The sequence below is a fragment of the Sabethes cyaneus genome, chromosome 1 (genome assembly GCF_943734655.1).
Source record: "Sabethes cyaneus chromosome 1, idSabCyanKW18_F2, whole genome shotgun sequence".
Taxonomy (NCBI): Eukaryota; Metazoa; Arthropoda; class Insecta; order Diptera; family Culicidae; genus Sabethes; species Sabethes cyaneus.
The window spans coordinates 145,566,840-145,586,338 of NC_071353.1; the positions used below are offsets into that span (position 1 = coordinate 145,566,840).

The window sequence follows — 19,499 nt, forward strand, 5'->3', positions numbered from 1 at the left end:
GACGGCTATACCGAAGGGAATGAATGTGGCCAACTTTCCGGCCTTCGGTAGTTCTAGCTTGTGTACTTTCTCCAGATGATTTTGCAGAAGTCGAACCATCTGCAGAGCTTGACCTTTTAGGCATTCTTGTAGTCGCACAAGCTTCATGATTTGTCTTCCTTTTACGCCACCCCTCATCTGGAATTCAGCCGCGCACGATAAGGAACTGACGATCAACCGTGCAGTGGGATCATCGTCATGGGCCGCTCCTAACTTTGAGATAAACGCTCACCGCTGGCAAGGCCGTTTCTTTTACCAGCATTCAGCGGAAACATGAGTGCCTCCTTTCCTGGCTACATACGACCTTAGTTACCGACATCCGACGCGCAATTTTTCATTCCGATTACAAAGGTTTAGATCATCTCAAAAAGTGAAGTTTTTTTTATTTCATAATAAATAAAAAATTACCTAATATTCCAAGTGCAGTCCATTAGCGCGCTGCTTTCTGTGAATAGTAAGGTGAACCTTTTCCGCGAGCTGCTTATCACATTTGAACCGTTTCTGCTTCCGTGTGGACGTTGTGAATTTTCCTGTGTTCGTTTAAACCACCGGATGACTTGTACGACAGGCCGCAAATCTCGCACCGAAACAGTCGTTGATCACCGTGACAGCGCATGTGACTTACAAGCATGTAACGGTCGGAGAAGTCCTTTCCGCAGGCCAGGCATTTGTGCGGACGATCCGTGCTGTGGTGCCTTCTCACGTGTTTTGACAGTTGTAACTGTATGGAAAAATCTTGACCACATGTTTCACACTTAAAGTTCTTTTCCCGGGAATGATGTATGGCTTTATGATGCTTAAGTGTGGTGGTTATGCGAAAAGTTTTATAACATATGTCACATTCGAATGGTCGCTCGCCGGTGTGAGTTCTCCTGTGACTGGCAAGATTAGCATTCGTGCTGAATCCTTTGTCGCAAAAATCGCAAAAATGTACGTGCTCATTGGTGTGCTGGCGGATGTGCCTCACGAGCATCGATCGAATTCTGAATGCTTTTCCGCAAACAACACATTTATGCGGAAGATCCGTGGTATGCGATCGCAGGTGTCTCGTCAGTTGCCTTTGCAAGCCGTATTCCTTACCGCATAGCTCACACTTGATTTTTTTCTCCAAATACGCTGTTTCAGTGCTAACAATGTTATATTGAGGATCATTACGTTGGTCATCGTCAGCGCAATACATCTCCGGAACGGATGTATGGATTTTCCTATGGACGAGTACAGCTTTGGGTGACCTGTGCGACGAACCGCAGATGTCGCAATCGAACAACCGCTCTTTGCTGTGACTGTGCATATGGAGCGTGAGCAAGGATCTGATCCTGAACCCTTTTTCGCAAATCGGACACTTGTGCGGACGATCCTGGCTGTGTTGTTTCATGTGGATCGTTAATTGAACTTTGAGGGAGAAGTCTTTTTCACAGATTTCACACTTGAAATGCTTCTCCTGATTGTGTTGTGTCTTGTGGTATTGAAGTCGGACTTTTTGGAAGAAAGCTTCGCCACAAATGTCACATTTGTATGGCCGTTCACCGGTGTGAGTTTTCCAGTGCATCGTGAGGTAGTTTTTTCTCCTATACGCTCTGCCACAGATATCGCAAATGTGCTTTCGCTGGATACAGTCATTATTAGTAGGTGGCTTCGTATTTAAAATTCCTGTGTCACTGGAAAAGGAAAGAAAAGCGATTGATAGATTATGCGAAAAACGAACTTAGTTATTTTGATTGGAAGAATCTATACCTATAAAGAAGGATTTCTGTCTGTCTGTCTGTCCGTATGTTCCTTATAGAATCTAAAACTACTGAACCAATCGGCATGAAAATATGCATGTAGAGGTTTTTTGGGGCCAAGAAAAGTTTTAGTGATGGTTAGAAACTCCTCCCCCCACTAAGAGGGGGGGCTCCCATACAAATGAAACACAAATTTCTGCATAACTTAACAACTAATCAAGCAAATAGAACAAAATTTGGCATGTGGGTGTTTTCGGTGACAAGAATTTATTCTATGGTAAATTGAGACCCCTCCCCTCTTTATAAAGGGAATTATAACTCCTCTCCTCTTTAAAAGGGGGGGGGGGGGGGCTTCCATACAAATTTCCTCATAACTCGAGAACTAATCAAGCAAATGGAACCAAATTTGGCATGTGAAGGTTTTCGAGGGCAAGAATATTTTCTATAGTAAATTAGGACCCCTCCCCACTATAAGAGGGGGGGCTCCTGTACCAAAGAAACACAATTTTCCTCATAACTCAAGAAGTAATTAAGCAAATGGAACCAAATTTGGCATGTGGGTGTTTTTGGAGACAAAATTTTTTTCTATGATGAATTGGGACCCCTCCCCGTTTTAGGAGGGGGATCCTATACACATGAAATACAAATTTCCTCATAACTGAAGAACTAATCAAGCAAATGGAACAAAATTTGGCATGTGAAAGTTTTCGAGGGCAAGAATATTTTCTATGGTGAATAAGGACCCCTCCCCACTTTAAGAGGGGGGGCTCCTATACAAACGAAATACAAATTTCCTCATAACTCGAGAACTAATCAAGCAAATGGAACCAAATTTGACACGTGGGTGTTTTTGGAGACAAAAATTTTTTCTATGATGAATTGGGACCCCTTACCTTTTTAAGAGGGGGGGCTCTCATACAAACGAAATACAAATTTCCTCATAACTCTAGAACTAATCAAGCAAATGGAACCAAATTTATCATGTGGGTGTTTTTGTAGGCAAGAATATTTTCTATGGTATATTTTCTATGGATTTCCCCACTTTAAGAGGGGGGGGGGGGGGTGGCTCCTATACAAATGAAAAACAAATTTCCTCATAACTCGAGAACTAATCAAGCAAATGGAACCAAATTTGACATGTAAGTGGTTTTGAACGCAAGATTTTTTTCTATGGTGAATTGAGACCCCTCTCTTCTTTAGAAAGCGAGTTATGGCCCATCTCCCCTTTAAGAGGGTGGGCTTCCATACAAATGAAATGCAAATTTCCTCTTATCTCGAGAACTAATCAATCAAATGGAACCAAATTTGGCATGTAGGAGTTTTAGATGGCAGAAATTTTTTCCATGGTGAATTACGACCCCTTTCCCTTTTAAGAGGGGAGCTCCCATACAAATGCAATTCAAATTTCCTCATAACTTGAGAACTAATCAAGCAAATGGAACCAAATTTGGCATGTGGGAGATTTTGGAGTCTTGAATTCATTTTACGATAGTTAGAGACCTCTTACCCCTGTGGAAGGGGGTATGGACTCATACAAATAAAACAGAAATTTTTGCGAAACTCAAAAACTAATCGAACTCGAGAAATTCGAGACTCTTCCATAAAACATTAGTCAATACAAGACCCCAAAAACTATCTATAGTAACACTAGATCATTCAGGACGAGACGGTCGCGAGTGTTGCCGGTGACCCGCCGTCGGAAGCGCCGCCCACCTAATCTCCAGAAGTAGCTTTCTCCTCCTCCTGCAATGCTCTGACGACAGAATCGAATTTTGGATTTACAACACGCCTCAAAATACCGTTAAATTCGTTGTAATATCCCTCTATTTGGAAAATATGTAAAAAAGGTTTCATAAACGGTGGCGCTGAAGTCCAAATCGCCGCGAAGTCTTCAGTAACCTGTGCTGAACAAAGGAACGCCAAGGCTTGCCTTTGCCGGAATACTGTTTGTATGCTAAACGAATTACTGTAACTCCATGTCAGCCCTTTTTTGTAGTTTTCGTCACATGTTCTTTACCAAATGGAAACAACAACCATATTGGTTAGAGTCTATACATAAAATACATTATTACTTGCTAAAGATGTTACCTTGGAAAACAACTTTCATAGCATTAATTTTGAGACTTAGATATAACTTGTTTGAGGAATCTTAGCTGCTTTTTATATTTCTGCTCAGATTTGGATGGCAGTAGCATGTATATTGTATGTACGAAATGAATAAATGGTTTTAATTCGCCTTGTCCAACACAACCATGAATTGTAAATATTTGCTTGAATAAGAAAGCGGTTTCGCAGAGTTACCTGGTTTACAATTAAAGTTAAGACCGTCATTATAGCAGTTTTTTGAACTTTGATTTAGCGACTGAAAAATGCGATATGCCATATTTACCTGTAACTGGAGGTTGCAGCTTCGCCTTCAACTGCTGTTGTTGACGTCGATGCCGCTGTATCAGTTTTATCAGCTTCATCTTCTGTCTTTATCGTAGGCTCTCGTTTAATAAAACTCTGATCGTCCGGTGGAACAGCGACCACTGTCATAGTACCAGAATGCTGATCATTATCGCAGTTTACCACTGATTTACAGTCCGTATCTACAGTATCGCTTATCGTAATCTCTTCTACCTTTATGCACGTGCTTCCTTCCATATTTCGTTGAGCGCTACTATTCCAAGCCATCCATAAACAAATTATAACTGAAAGCAAACAAGAAAGAAAGTTTTTAGCAGTAATTTAACTGTATCCGTTGATGAAAATCTACCAAAACCACTAATAAAAGGGAAATCCTCAAATCCTTCGCTCTTCGAAGCACACAAAACGTAAACAATAACAATTCTAATCAGTGATGCCATAATATTTTGGACGACAGTTATGAACAAAGCTAGAGGAATCAAACAAGGCTGTCCTCTAAGCCCAGAGTTGTTCATTGTAATTCTGCATCACGTGCTGAGTTCTATGCAAGACTTCTGGCCAGAACTTCGTCTGGAACAGGGAACGGACATCCGCCTCCCGTGTCTGCTGGGATACGTGGATGACATTTTATTCCTATCCAACAAAGAGGACGATGTGGGAAAGTTGTTGGACCTCCTGATCCCCTTGCTAGCGTGAGTAGGTCTGGAAACAAACGAGAAAAAAGCAAAAGTGCATTTCAGGGACCCTTAGGTGCTACATTCCGTTACCGAGACCTGACCTTCTGTTTTTTGACGTAGGAATACGTCTTACGGCAAGTTTTGAGATAGGGTGTCATTCCAAAAAATCAAAAAATGCGAGCGTCACGAAAAATGAAAGGTTTTGAGCGCTAATAGCTCAGCGGTTTTCCGATCGATTTTCAATATTCTCACCAATCGATCGGAAAATCTTCTAAGAATTGACCCAAATGAAGAAAAGTATGTATTCTTGATGTTGAACTATTGAAAAATTGAAAATAATGAACCTATGTTTTACAAGAATTCTCGCTTCGTGATTGGTTGGAAGATTCTTTTATTTGATATCTGTGCTTGGGAAGTAAGCCAAAACAAGTGACAAAGTTTCCTCATTTCAACAAGATTTGTTAACACCGCGGTTCAACCTAGACCATTTTGATGTCCTTGCTTGGGAAGTACGCCAGAGAGAGTGACAAAGCCCCCTCGACCTCGTGCCAGCAGATTTCTTACGAACGCGATTAAACCTAGTCCAATCTGATGTCTGTGTTAGGGAAGTGTGCCAGAAAAAAATGACACAAGTTCGTTGTCCCAACAGATCGTAAATTCTTTACTGCGTGACGATTAAACCTCGGCGAATTTGATATCTGTGTTGGAAAAATGTGCTACAGCTGTAGTGTTCGGTTATAATACGGCTCTGTATGAATACGCATGCAATCCGTTTCATTAGAAGTGTAGTGAAAAGATGTGCTGTTGATAAAATAGGATTGAATTGGTAAAATCCTTTCAACGTGGGAAACCATGGATAATAAAAAAAATCATTAATTTCAGTAAGGTAGCAGGAAAGTAATAGTTTGTGTTCTTGATTTTGTTAAATTGTTTTCAAATGCACAATCTTTTGAGAATTGAACGTATGCAATGTTACTACTTTGATAAATGTTACATACAACGCATGTAGCATGTATATATGTTGCATATAGCATGTATACATGAAGAATCGAATGATTACAAGCATGAATACATGCTACTATCACTACAAAGAGACTTACGTAGTCCTGCGTCACCGGTCGTGTCTTGTACACAACCCCTCTGATTTTTTATACGACAGACTTCGCAGCCAGCTGCAAGAGTGCAGAACAATTGCAAGGCCAGTTCTCCCAGTCGAGATTCGAACATACGACGACTAGCTAATTAGGCAAGCGTCATACCTCGAAGCCAACTGGGAGGTCATGGCCCCCTACTACACCGCAAATACAGCGCCAGATACATCAAGGAAGTTCGACAAATACGTGCTGTCAGTGGTTACAACGTTAAAGTACCTCGGATTGCTTATCACAAGTAGTTTAGCAAGGCAGACAACCACCTCAGAGAGAGTGAAGAAAGCATATAAGGATTTCTTCCACCTATGCAGTTTCCTGAAAAAGCATACGCTAGAGTGGGATACAGTAAAGCGATTGTATCATTACCTCGTCACGCCTGTGGCGACGTTTGGTCTAGACTTAGATGCTAGAATCACAGATTTTTTCACACGCATAAATTTGGGACCCACTAATTGTCAGTTCCTGTGAGTTCTGGTTCTACCAATATGTCTGATAATTAAAGTACTTCATAAACTATGTATATTACAGAAAAAGTACGCTAGAAAAATATTGCGGAGCAAATGGTAGGCTCCCAAATTTATACGTGTGAAAACATCTGTGGTTCTAGCATCTAAGAGGTGTCGACAATTCTCAAAAGAAATCGAAATTCCTTAAGAAGAATGGAGAATGAAATGCTGCTCATAGGGAGCCTTAAAGATTCGCCATCTTAAACCGAAAATTCCAATCGAACAGAATCAGCTGTCAAAAGCAGGGATGCCAGATATTTTTTTGACAGGTCTGTATAATAATTTGTAAAAGTCTGTATAAGTCTGTGGTCCATTGAAAACCCATCATTCGCTGCGCAATATCTGTCAATCCATTAGATTAGGTTTTGCTTTAATGCGGCTCTTTTGCACAAAATCAGATTTTGGCAAAGTAGCAGATTTGTTTGAGAAAACCAACTCTAAGAATATCGAAACGCAAGAGAACTTCATTGAAACATTTACTAAATAGAACTTACTTATTAATGTGTCCTTGTCCGCTGGTCCGGCAGAGCAAAATCAGTGATCTCCACTGCCGACGATTACCCGCCATGGCTTCAACCTATCGCCAGGACAGGTTCTCGTCTACAGCCTGGATGCAGTTGACTATGCTACGTCGCCATGAGCCCATGAGTCTGCCACTTTTACGCTGTCCTTGCGGATTCCAATCGAGCGGTTCTCTGCTCTGCGCGCTCTGCTCTGCGCGGTTGCACCACAGCTAGCGCTGTTCAAGGCGTTTTTGACATCGATTGTGACTATGGCACAATACCTGTCGCCTCGTCTTTTCCGTCTCATAGGCTTCTCGGCCCTCTCTACCACGGACTTTCTACGGTGGACTTCCCCTTACGGAAGCCAAGCTGCGAACTTGCCAGCCCGACATCGCTCTCCGCCACAGGCGTCAACCTGTTTAAGATTACCCACTCTAGCTATTTGCCTAACGTGTCCAATAGGCTAATTGGCCTGAGTGATCACCCGCTGGTTTCCCCGGCTTCGGCAGCAGTACCAATCTTTGGACTTTCCATTTGTCTGGAAATTCGCATACCTCTAGGCAGTTCTGAAGCGTCTCACTAAACATATCGGGATATGCTTGGATCGCCGTTTTGAGTGCCTCGTTCGGAATCCCGTCAGGACCGGGCGCTTTCTTCGTTTTTAAACCTCTGGCAATTACGATGAGTTCCTCATTCGTGACCGAAATGAGGACATCATTCGATTGACTGTACGGGGTCGGAGGCCACTAAACTGGATCGTGTTGCGGGAAGAGCCCTTTCACGATGACTTTCAGCTTTTGGGGGCAAGTTTCCTGCGGAGCGGATGCACCCGTCATCTTTTTCATCACCACCTGGTATGCACTACCCCAGCGGTTCGTGTCCGCATCGCGGCAAAGCTCCTGAAAACAGGATTTCTTGCTACGCCTAACCTCCTTGTTGAGCGCCAGCCTGGCCGCTCTAAGTTCGACCCCCCGAGCTTCATCATCTGCATCGGTCCGGGCCCACTGCGCTTGCATTCTCTGTGGTATCTGGAGCGGAGCTGAACAATGGTGTCGCTCCACTAGTATACCGAGCGACGACGGTTCGTTGGCTGTCCCGTCCTGTGTATAGTGGTATCACATGCCTGTATTAGGACGTTGGTCAGCTCACGGGCGCTGAGTGCTTCAATGAACAGGTCTTTATCGAAGGCCTTCACTTTCCACCACCTCCCAGGCGACCTAAACCAGCGTGACCATGCTATCCGTCGTTCAATTGTGTACCGTATAGCTTGGTGATCGCTATGCGTGTACTCTGGCCTTCCTGATCCGTATTGCTATATCAGTCTTGGTACCACCAACGGACGTTGTCTGGCTAGATATTGAGGCTTCCGCCCGCTCAATTTGTCCCGCTGCTGCGAAGTTGAGGGGATTGTCAGTGTTCACTACCATAGACTTAGTTTTAGCTACATTGACTATGAGACCTGCTGCCTGGGAACTCTCGTAGAGTAGAAAACCTCTAACTTGCTCCGCATATCGTTTCGGCGTTGTGCGAGGTCGTCGGCTAGGACGAGGTCATTTAGTTGCTCCATCGTTAGAGGATCCCAAGGCAAATCTCGATTTGATCTATAGTCAATTGCTCCAACAATGAGAAACGATGAATAAAATGCAGCCATATCTCACGCTAGCAGTAACCCTTATAGGGTCGGACAAGACGCCATTGTGCTAAACCTTGCACTATCTGGAACTCCTCTACGCCCAAGTGCGCCCCAGATGTTTTCGTGGTTGAGTCGACCAAACGCTTTTTCGAAACCAACGAACACTAGAAGAAGAGTCTTGGAATTCGCGAATTTGCTCCAACATAATGCGGAGCGTTTTGGTATGGTCTATACATGATCGGCTGGTGTAGAATCCAGCTTGCTGCCGCCAGAGAGTAGCGTTGAGCTTCTCCTGGATCCGGTAGAGGATTACCTAACAGAGCACTTTGAGAGTAATACAGAGCAATGTGATGCCACGCCCGCATTCGGTTAGGTCGCCTTTATTTCTGGCGCTCTATAGCATTTTATGGCTGCTTCAATTTCATCCAATAATGACGCCTTCGACTTGACGCGGTTAATACAACGAACTCTTTCGTCGACTCGGGAGTCAGTCCAGGCTCTCTTGCCCCACATACAAACTCAGCCCTCTCCAGTTCGGCATATCGTAAGCGGACAGCTGTCTTAGTCGCTTTGGTTCGCCCTCGCCTATGCCAGCTTTTGCCTTTCTCTATTCATCGATCTTTCTCGGAGTTTCATCCGTAATCCACTCTCTCCGCCCGCTGCGCACTTTGCCGACGGTTTCATCACTGGTCGTAATGAAGGCATTCTTGAGGCTGGTCCATTACTCTTGGACAGTTCCACCAGGTAGCAGTTCCTAGACTCGGAATTCAAGTTGTTAGATAAAAACCCTTTTCGCCTTGGGATTTCCAATCGGCGGACATCGAAACGATACCTAGCTTTCTCCCCCAGTCGTTGAGTACCTATTTCAGCGATAACAAGCTGATGGTCGGATGCAATATCGGCACTGCGCTTGTTCAGTGACGAAAGTCTTTCTCCTTATGAGGATTGATAGTCGCTTACGAGATATTGTTTTGAGGTTTCAGTGCGAGTTAAAATCGAAATATACTTTTACCTTGACAAAAGTAAAACTATATTTTGCGAAATTTTTATCGCATGTCTGTATAAAATCTGTAGTCAAAAACATGTCTGTATCAGAAAACGAAAAGTCTGTATAATACAGATTTGTCTGTATATCTGGCATCCCTGGTCAAAAGTCCAATCGGACAGAAGACTTGTCAAACCACCGATTAGAGAGCCTCCAAAAGAGTAACGACTAGAGAGCCTGTTATAGATAGAGAGCCGCCATCTCAAACCGAGAACAATTTTTGAGCACATTTTTCTGTATTTTTAGTATAATCAATATATATATATATATAGAATGCCAGTGTCGCTGCAGTGCGCGTGGCAAACATCATACATATTCAGATAATGTATTTACATTATACTTGCATATGTGTGTGCGCCTGAGATTCAGCAAAAGGGGAATCTCATTGTCAAACTTTGACAACCAGTTTAAAATTTCGAATATGGCTGCCAAGTAATGTAATTGTAAACTTCGCTTGCTTCAAATTTCTGAAAACACCGGTGCAAGAAGCAGGGTGTCGATTACCTGGAAAATCAGGGAAAACCTGGAAATGTCAGGGAAATTCGTTTCAACCTGGATAAGTCAGGGAATGTCAGGGAATTTCGTTTGAAGTCAGGGATTTTTAACAGGTGAAGAAAATATACCGAAAAAGCTATGGCTTGGCAAGGATAGCATTTATTTCAAGCAGCTGGCACATTGTTATTCATTGCCATCACAAATGCACAAATGAAATGAAAGATGGCACGTTATTTTGAGTTTGACTCACGTGCAACCAATCTGTTGCGTACAAATTTCACAGAGTTTCGAAATCGAGTTTCGAATTTCATGAATGTGCGACTGACCCGCTCTTTACCAGACCACGCTTCTCAACAACGGTTGGACCGATTTGATCGATTTTCGTAAGGGCTCACCGCTCACCACCTAATTGATCATTATCAATATTTCAATATTTATTGGATTCTTCGATATTGATCGGATATTTAGCACAAAAGTTTTTGGGACAACTTTTGTGCTTAATTAGTTTATTTTGCATGGAAAGTGACATAAAAGTCCATGCTAGGCTAGTGGATGTTGACATATTTTTAATCTGTGCATCACTATTGTTGAGACAATACTTTTTCTGTTTTCTCTACGGCTAATGTAGCAAGATTCTTACAACACTATTCTACGCTTCGAGAACAACTATTCATTGGGTCATGGGAGCTGACATTTAGAAAAGTCCAACTTTTAATACAAAGAAATTTTGCATCTAGATCAGCGGTTCCCAACCTTTTTTCGATTCGCGTACCCCCTGACGGATTTCCCTATACTATTCTGAAGCGAACTAAAGTTTTGGCGTACCCCTGGGGGTTCGCGAACCCCCATTTGGGAACCGCTGATCTAGATAATTCCAGACTTCCGGACCGAAATCAGACTGTAACCGAAACGAGAACGAATCAAACTGAACCAAAATCAGCCTTTGAAAATAAGCTACGGCATTTAACCCATGCATAACCACCCTGATGTCGATCACTAGTGAAAACCTACGATTAATTCGTTTTCGGAGGATAGACTATTTCAGCATCAAAATCTTGATTTAGTCCAACAAATCAGTCATATGTTTGATACTCGACTGGAAGCACTCAGGGGAGCACAGAGTCCATAGAATCATAAACCCGACGTTATTAAAAGTAGATCGAATAAAAATATAAGATCTGGATTCAAATAATAGAACGAAGCTGCGTTGCTCACTTCATCGTCGCAAAAAAGATGCATTTGAATTGATAAAGACAAATGAATTCATTAAGAAATAGTAATTAAAGAGTTAACAACCAATTTAGTCTAATAAACACTTTGAAAAGAGAAATTAGCGAGATATTTTGCAACTGGATTTTTTCGAAATACACCTGGAAAAACCTGGAAAAGTCAGGGAATTTTATTTTCACCGGATAATCGACACCCTGAAAAAGACTCAGTTGAGGGATTCAATCACCCCATCGACATCTCTATAGATCATTACACGGGAGCTCCTAACCACACTTTTTTGACAGCACTTGGTGGTTTGTTTACGTGGTGTTAAATTTTGAATTGAGTTTTCTATCTTTGTCCGGCAGATAATGATAGAAATTTATAGTTTTTATTGAAGAGAAAGTGCCTTACATGCATTTTACAGAAACTGATGCAGTAATCCTTCACGAAATTTCAAATCGAAACTGCTGGATGTGACAAAAACATGTAAACAAACCACCAAGTGGTGTCATTTGACGGCAAAATGACGTCATCGCAAAATGATCTATATCGAGCTGCAGTAAACGTCAGCGACAGTATGTCCTGGGCTCAAAATTTGACAGCGGGCCCAAATCAGACTGCTGGCAGTTGAGTGAAACGCAGTGCTGACATGCTATCCCATTTTCGCACATACGAGATGTTGGCGGCGAAAACATGGTTGCCTGCCAATGGGGTGGATTCAATGCATCCGGACGAAAAGAAAATGAGCGTTTAAAAACATTTCACTATGGCATGAAAACACAGCGATGAGCGCACTGATGACAGCACCAACCAGCGCACAGATAAAGAACAGATAAATAACAATAAGCAACTTTGACAATGAAGTTCCCAATTCACAGACTTGATACAGATTGTTAGCATCATGTTTACCACAATGAGTCCTGTAGAAAAACAGCGACACTGGCATTCTATATAGGGTAGATGATCCATTAGTTGCGCCACTAAGCACAATATACCTTCATGTTGCTTGTTTATTGAGGTATATGCTTCAATTAATGCTTGTGGGATATAAATTTATCAAATACAAGGTATTTGTCACAAGGCAAGACAATTGCTTTCGTTGTACGAGAAGCTTTATAAAGAAAAAATGAAATGAATGATTCAATTATATTGTACCAACAGTTGCGCTAATGTTTCCTTAATTAAGTTTGATGTTCCTTTAATTGTGTTATTCCATATACATTGCTAGGTTGCTAAAGTGAAAAAACATCCTAGCAAAACTATAGATGAGCGCCTATAGTTGTGCGCTCCAACTGCGCGTTAGATTTTGGAAAATTGGCATTTTAGCAAATAATGCTTTAATTTTAAATGGTGTAGACTAACTACCAATACTTCTAAAAACCTGTTTTATATAATGAATGTAATTGTTTTATCTAAAATGCTACGGTGACGAAAATATGCATTAATAATGAATAGTAGCGCAACTATTGGTACTACCACAACTACTGGATCAACTACCCTATATTGATTCTACTGTATTTTTAGCACCTTTTTATGAATTATTCGAGATAAAAGCTTCGAAGAAGGGTTCCTTGAGTATGTTATTATTATATGTAGCATCGTGAAACTCAAAATCTCTAATTTAAATCGCTGGTTCTCAAAAGAATTAGCAATAACAGACAAAAGCAGCATAATTATTTACGGTACGACCATTAACTGTAGTAAAATTATCATGAAGAGGAATTACATATCTAGATCTTATAAAAGTTATTTATTCCAAATGTCTGTTGATCACAGAATAATCTGTGCGTGCGGCAACACTGACATACGCAGCTGCATTGTTGCTAGATTATTTGTTTCAGATGGCGACTCTCTATGGCTCTCTAATTTTCGAAAAACCATCGAACTATCAAATTTTAACCAAAAAGTTAAAAATTTCGCGAAATGGTTGACAGCCTTAAGGGGGGACCCTTAAAACCCGAAAAATAATAGATTTCTGTAAATTTTTTCACATGCTAGAATTATAGCTAAGTGTTGGGGCGCCTCCTACCTTTTGTCCATCAATGGTGGAAGGTGCATGGGTCGAACCAAGCTATAATCAGAGATTATAACCGGATTTGAACCCACAACACCCAGTATTTTGGTTATTGGTTAAGGTATATTTGAAAATATATTTTGTATTTTTTGGATACCAGAATAGGGATTGTTACACTGACGGCAGGTGGGCACGTGAATGCCCTCTAGAAAATAGTTCCTTACTGGCGGTACGAGTCGGGCACCAACGGAGTATCGTATAACGCATTTCAAGGAAGATTTTGAAGCTTTAGGTCAATACCTAAATTGTTACGTAGCGGTTTTTGAAAATACGAAAAATTACCAAAATGGCAGCAATTTTTCCAAAAGAAAGGTGGTTTTTCATCAAAAATCGCCAATTAAGAGCTCATAAAAAATTAAAAAATTGATATCAAAAAACGACTACGCAGCAATTTAGATAATTCATTTTTACATGCTGAAAAAAAATTTCAGCCAAATCGGTCCACCAGACTTTGAGATACACGTACCGCCAGCTAAAGAAACATGGTTTCGGAGAAAACGCGTTCAAAGTTACGTACTGCAATGGACTTCCCTTGAGGTGACTCTACAATATTTGCCGTAAGTTTTCTATGATATCAGATATCAAAAAATTCTTTTTACATGACATTTTTGAAGGTGTAAGCGTCTCGAAAATGCAAAAAAATAAAATTCGATTTTTCCGACTTTCCAGAGTAGGGTCCCCCCTTAAAATCAGTTCAGAATGCGAACCATTTCATATTTGACAGATTGATAGTTGTTTTAATCCATGAGAGCATATATAAATGTTTCTATAACAGCGAATTTATTTATTCAGTCCAGGTTGGAATTGGATGAATTTTTGGTGTTCATTTACTCCTATTTTACTCCTATCCTCCTACTCCTATAAATTTTATCTATAAATTTATCTCATTTCATTTCGGGTTGAATAAACAAATTTGTTATATATTAAACATCCATGCATTGGTGAAAAAAAAATCAAATGGGTTGTGTACAAGACACGACCGCATATATAGGTGACGCAGGACTACGTAAGTCTCTTTGTAGTGATAGTGGCATGTATTCATGCTTGTAATCATTCGATTCTTCATGTATACATGCTATATGCAACATATATACATACATACGTTGTATGTAACATTTATCAAAGTAGTAACATTGCATACGTTCAATTCTCAAAAGATTGTGCATTTGAAAACAATTTAACAAAATCACGAACACAAACTATTGCTTTCCTGATACCTTACTGAAATTAAAGATTGTTTTTATTATCCATGGTTTCCCACGTTGAAGGGATTTTACCAATTCAATCCTATTTTATCAACAGCACATCTTTTCACTACACTTCTAATGAAACGGCAAACATGCGTATTCATACAGAGCCGTATTATAACCGAACACTACAGCTGTAGCACATTTTTCCAACACAGATATCAAGTTCGCCGAGGTTTAATCGTGTCGCAGTGAAGAATTTGCAATCTGTTGGGACAACGAACTTGTGTCATTTTTTCTGGCACACTTTCCTAACACAGACATCAAATTGGACTAGGTTTAATCGCGTTCGTAAGAAATCTGTTGGCACGAGGGGGCTTTGTTACTCTCTCTGGCGTACTTCCCAAGCAAGGACGTCAAAATGGTCTAGGTTGAACCGCGGTGTTAAGAAATCTTGTTGAAATGAGGAAACTTGGTCCCTTGTTTTGGCTTACTTCCCAAGCACAGATATCGAATTGGTATAGGTTTAGATCATCGTAAAGAATCTTCCAACCAATCACGAAACGAGAATTCTGGTAAAACATAGGTTCATTATTTTCAATTTTTCAATAGTTCAGCATCAAGAATCCATACTTTTCTTCATTTGGGTCAATTCTTAGAAGATTTTCCGATCGATTGATGTAAGAATGTTGAAAATCGATCGGAAAACCGCTGAGCTATTAGCGCTCAAAACCTTTCATTTTTCGTGACGCTCGCATTTTTCGATTTTTTGGAATGACACCCTATCTCAAGACTTGCCGTAAGACGTAGTCCTACGTCAAAATTCAAGGAAAAATCAGTGAAACACATCGAAGCTCTTTCCTCACCTGTGGTCAGCTTGTTTGAAATAAAAGTAGGTAAATGATATTTTTGGTTTGGTTTGATGATTTATGGCTACAATATATTTATCGCGCACTGTTTGAGCTTCTTCCGTGACATGAAACACTTTCACCAAGTGACGACTAGCACCGGAATCTAGCTTAATCGTATCTTTGCTTCGGTTGGTAACCGCAGGTTTACCCTTACCAACCATGTAAGCAACAACGTTGTCCTTAGCTTTAGCTTGAAGCTTTACTTGACAATCCTTTCAAAATGGCGCTTTTCTTAACGTTAGGTTCTCTCTTTACCGACAGTTTTTCAAGCCCAACAAACCAACCTGAAAGGATAGAAACCACATTTTTCACAAGAAATTCAAAATGCACAGAATGTTAGATTAATCTAAACTTTTATTTCAATTTCATTCAATGGATGCTGATTTTTTCGGTGAACGTTCAGACTACTAGATGATTTGTACGACCTGTCGCAAATATCACATTTGAACGGTTTTGGCTCGATGTTGGCGTGGATTTTCCGGTGAGCATTCAGGGCGTGAAGTGACTTGTACGTTAAGCCGCAGCTTTCGCACGCAAATACTAGCCGCTCATCGCTGTTGTGTCTGCCCATGTGCCGTACGAGCAGATAGTGATACACGTACGATACCCCACATAGTGGGCACTGGTGCGGACGATCCGTGCTGTGTACCTTCTGATGTGTGGATAACTGCTTTTTCGAGATGAAATCTTTGCCACATATTTCACATTTGAAGTTCTTTTCCTTTGCATAGTGAAGGGCTTCGTGGGCTTTAAGATGGGCGGCTACGCTGAAAGTTTTGCCGCAAATAGTGCATGCGAACGGTTTTTCGCCGGTGTGCGTTATCCGGTGACTCAGGAGGGAATGTTTTGTAGTGAATTTCTTGTCACAGATGTCGCAAAAATATTCGCTTTTAGATTGTTGCTTGTTCCCGTGAAGGCGCGCATGCTTTGCGAGATAATGAGCAAGCTTGAAGGTTTTTCCACAAACGGAGCACTCGTGTGGACGATCCGAACTGTGCAATTTCCGGTGAGTTGTAAGGCCACTCTTCTGAACGAACCGAACCCCGCACTCGTCGCATTCGAAAGGTTTGGGCTCGACGGATGTGTGAATTTTGCGATGGGCATTACGAGCGCTAGCTGTCTTGTATGACGCTCCGCAGATGTCGCATATAAACGATCGCTCATCGCTGTGATGCTGCATGTGTTTCACGAGCAAAGATTGGATTTTGAATCTTTTTTCACAAATTGTGCATTTATACGGGTTTTCCGTGCCGTGCTCTTTCAGATGAAGCGTTAATCGTTTTTGAAGTGAAAAATATTTGCCACATATTTCGCATTTGAATTTCTTTTCCCACGTGTGACTCACTTTGTGATGGTTTAGTCTGACAATAGTGCTGAAATCTTTGTCGCATATGTCACATTTGAACGGCCTTTCTCTGGTGTGCATTCTCCTATGGCATTTGAGGGAACTTTCTGTCATATATCCTTTGGAGCAGATATCGCAAATGTGTTTCCACTGGTATTTCTTTTCCGAATCGTCCATGCTGCTGCAATAGAAGAAAAGCAACTGATAGACTACTTGTGGAACTTCACTTTAGGATTAGCAAAACATCTTACATTCAGTTAAGTGAAACTTACACGTTTGGCCAACCAAACAATTAAGTTATTTTTGAGCACCTTAGAAGAATCTCATAAAAAAGTAAATGAGATTTTTTTCACTTAATTCTACTATTACTCAGATTGTTGATTTTACTTCGAATAAAACAGAAATCTGGATGTTTTAATGCAACAATATATTAGGAAAAGAAAACCAGCGGACTTTTTGTTGCGCCTTCAAGTAACAAGCAGAAATGTTTATGTATTTTACGCAACACTCCTGTTTTTAACAACATTGTTGGTCAATCTACATAATACACTGCGTACCCCGCCGATTTTACATTCGAACATCATCCGGTACGCTAGGAGAACGCATTTTGTGTGTCTTTTTATGGCCAAGCACGGCCCGACCGGATTTGTACTTCAATCCGCAGATCTCGCAAGCAAAATTTCGCTCATCAGAGTGAGTGGCCTCATGATTTAGAAGCTCTCGGCGCGATATAAACCCGTTTCCGCAGTGCGAACATCTGTGCGGACGGTCCGAGCTGTGCCGTTGACGGTGTTCCTTCAATTGTCCTCTCAAGCAAAATCGTTTGTCACACAGATCACATTCGAAAATTTTATCCCCTTTATGTCGCAACATATGAGAGGTCAGAGTGGTGGCTCTGTTGTATGATTTGTGGCATATATCACATTCGAATAGCCGCTCGCTGCTGTGGATGGTCATATGAGCCACGAGGTGAGATTTCATTAAATAAACTTTGGGGCAGATGGTACAAGCATGCTTCCGGCCTTCTCCGGTATGAGAAGCACGGTGCAAGGTTAGGTAAAAATCCGTTGAATAGGATTTTCCGCAAATATCACACTGTTTCTTCGGTACGCTGCTATGAGCATGTTTTTTATGGTACAGCAAACCAGTATTGGTGGAGTACCCTTTATTGCAGGTGGCACATTTAAAGGGTTTTACTTCCCTATGAAGAAGTTGGTGCTGATGGAGCGATCGCCGGATGCGATACTGTTTACCACAAACATCACACTGGTACTTTGTTGTACTATTGCTTCGACCATCAGTAGCAGAATCTGTTTCTAAATTTTCCGCATCTCTGCAACAGAAGAAAAGTGGCTGATAGTTTGTGTGAAAAACTGAACAAATGACAAGAGCCTAGATAGACATCTGTCTATCTGCTGCAGCTATTCAGTTCTAGTATATTGGTCTCTATAAAAACCCAATACGTTCATAGAGCTACATTCAAAAATCTACAGAAAGTGTTTCAAACGATCCTTAACTTTGCTCCTTTTGCGACCCATAAATAGACCCCAATATAATTTGAATAATCGGAAGTTAAAAATGGATAGTTATGTATGTCCCAATCGGAGCAAATAGGTGGAATGACCTACGTTTGGGCATATTATTTGGTGATAGATCAATATAGACTACTGATATGGATTAGTTTTTACTGATATTCAGTTCTGGCTTTGATAAACAAAAGTTTGCAAACTTGAGTACCATGCATAATTCGTAAAATGGCATATATAACTACGTCGAAGAATTAAAAAATTACCTTGAACCGGCTGCTGCAGGCACTACTGGTGGGACAGAAGGCGGTCCTGTTTCTTCGTCCGCTTCATCGATAATGTTTACTGTAGGTTCCCGTTTCATAGCACTGGAAGTGTTGTTTGCCGCATCTTCGGAATTGTAATCACTCGGCTCCGTAGTCAGAACAGAATCGAATAGTTCAACTTTTTCCACCTTTATTGCTGTTGGTTCGTCTTCAAGCTTTACTAAGGCAAATTCTTCCATTTTCCACTACAGTATTTGAATACACCTTTGCGCCGGTGGGGACTGTGTCTGTGGATACGAAGCACACTTGATTTCTATGCAGTGATACTTTATTGGCCTTTCGGTGGCGTAAAATTCGTGAAACCTTAGGGAGATTTTGATTTTGAGATGTAAGTAAACATAAAATCGTCTCCTTCAACTTCAACCACTTTCAAAACACAAAAATCATCAAGCAAAGCAAAGCGTCGCTTGCACACGCTAAAGGTTATATGTGCAATTAACTTTAAAATTAACTCATAAAATGAATTCAACCAAAAACATCCCATCAAGAAGACTGCCCAAGTAACAATTTGGGTTTTATTACACTCTTATGATGGCATTCAAGACTAAAATTGGTCATGAAAACCATCATAAGAGTACAATAAAACTCACATTGTTACTTGGGTGGCAACTCTGCCAAAAGTCGAGCGACAGTAACAACAATGCTATCTGCCGAGTTAAAGTTGAACTTTCACATACTAGTGTGTGTATATTAGAATATGGATGTACACAAACACGTATGCAATGCCTTACCACGC

The 19,499-nt window shown here is 41.0% G+C and overlaps 2 protein-coding genes across 2 annotated transcripts; both read right to left on the minus strand.

Annotated features, from left to right (window-relative positions):
- Positions 1 to 479: 479 nt before the first annotated feature.
- LOC128742719 (zinc finger protein ZFP2-like) lies at positions 480 to 4,444 on the minus strand. Its single transcript, XM_053839169.1, has 2 exons — positions 4,153 to 4,444; positions 480 to 1,697 (listed from the first exon to the last, which is right to left on the minus strand). The coding sequence occupies exons 1-2, from the start codon at positions 4,437 to 4,439 to the stop codon at positions 524 to 526; spliced, it is 1,461 nt and encodes a 486-aa protein (XP_053695144.1). The 5' UTR covers positions 4,440 to 4,444; the 3' UTR covers positions 480 to 523.
- An 11,468-nt stretch (positions 4,445 to 15,912) lies between these two features.
- LOC128746353 (zinc finger protein OZF-like) lies at positions 15,913 to 19,088 on the minus strand. Its single transcript, XM_053843406.1, has 2 exons — positions 18,704 to 19,088; positions 15,913 to 17,092 (listed from the first exon to the last, which is right to left on the minus strand). The coding sequence occupies exons 1-2, from the start codon at positions 18,940 to 18,942 to the stop codon at positions 15,913 to 15,915; spliced, it is 1,419 nt and encodes a 472-aa protein (XP_053699381.1). The 5' UTR covers positions 18,943 to 19,088.
- Between the last annotated feature and the right edge of the window lie 411 nt (positions 19,089 to 19,499).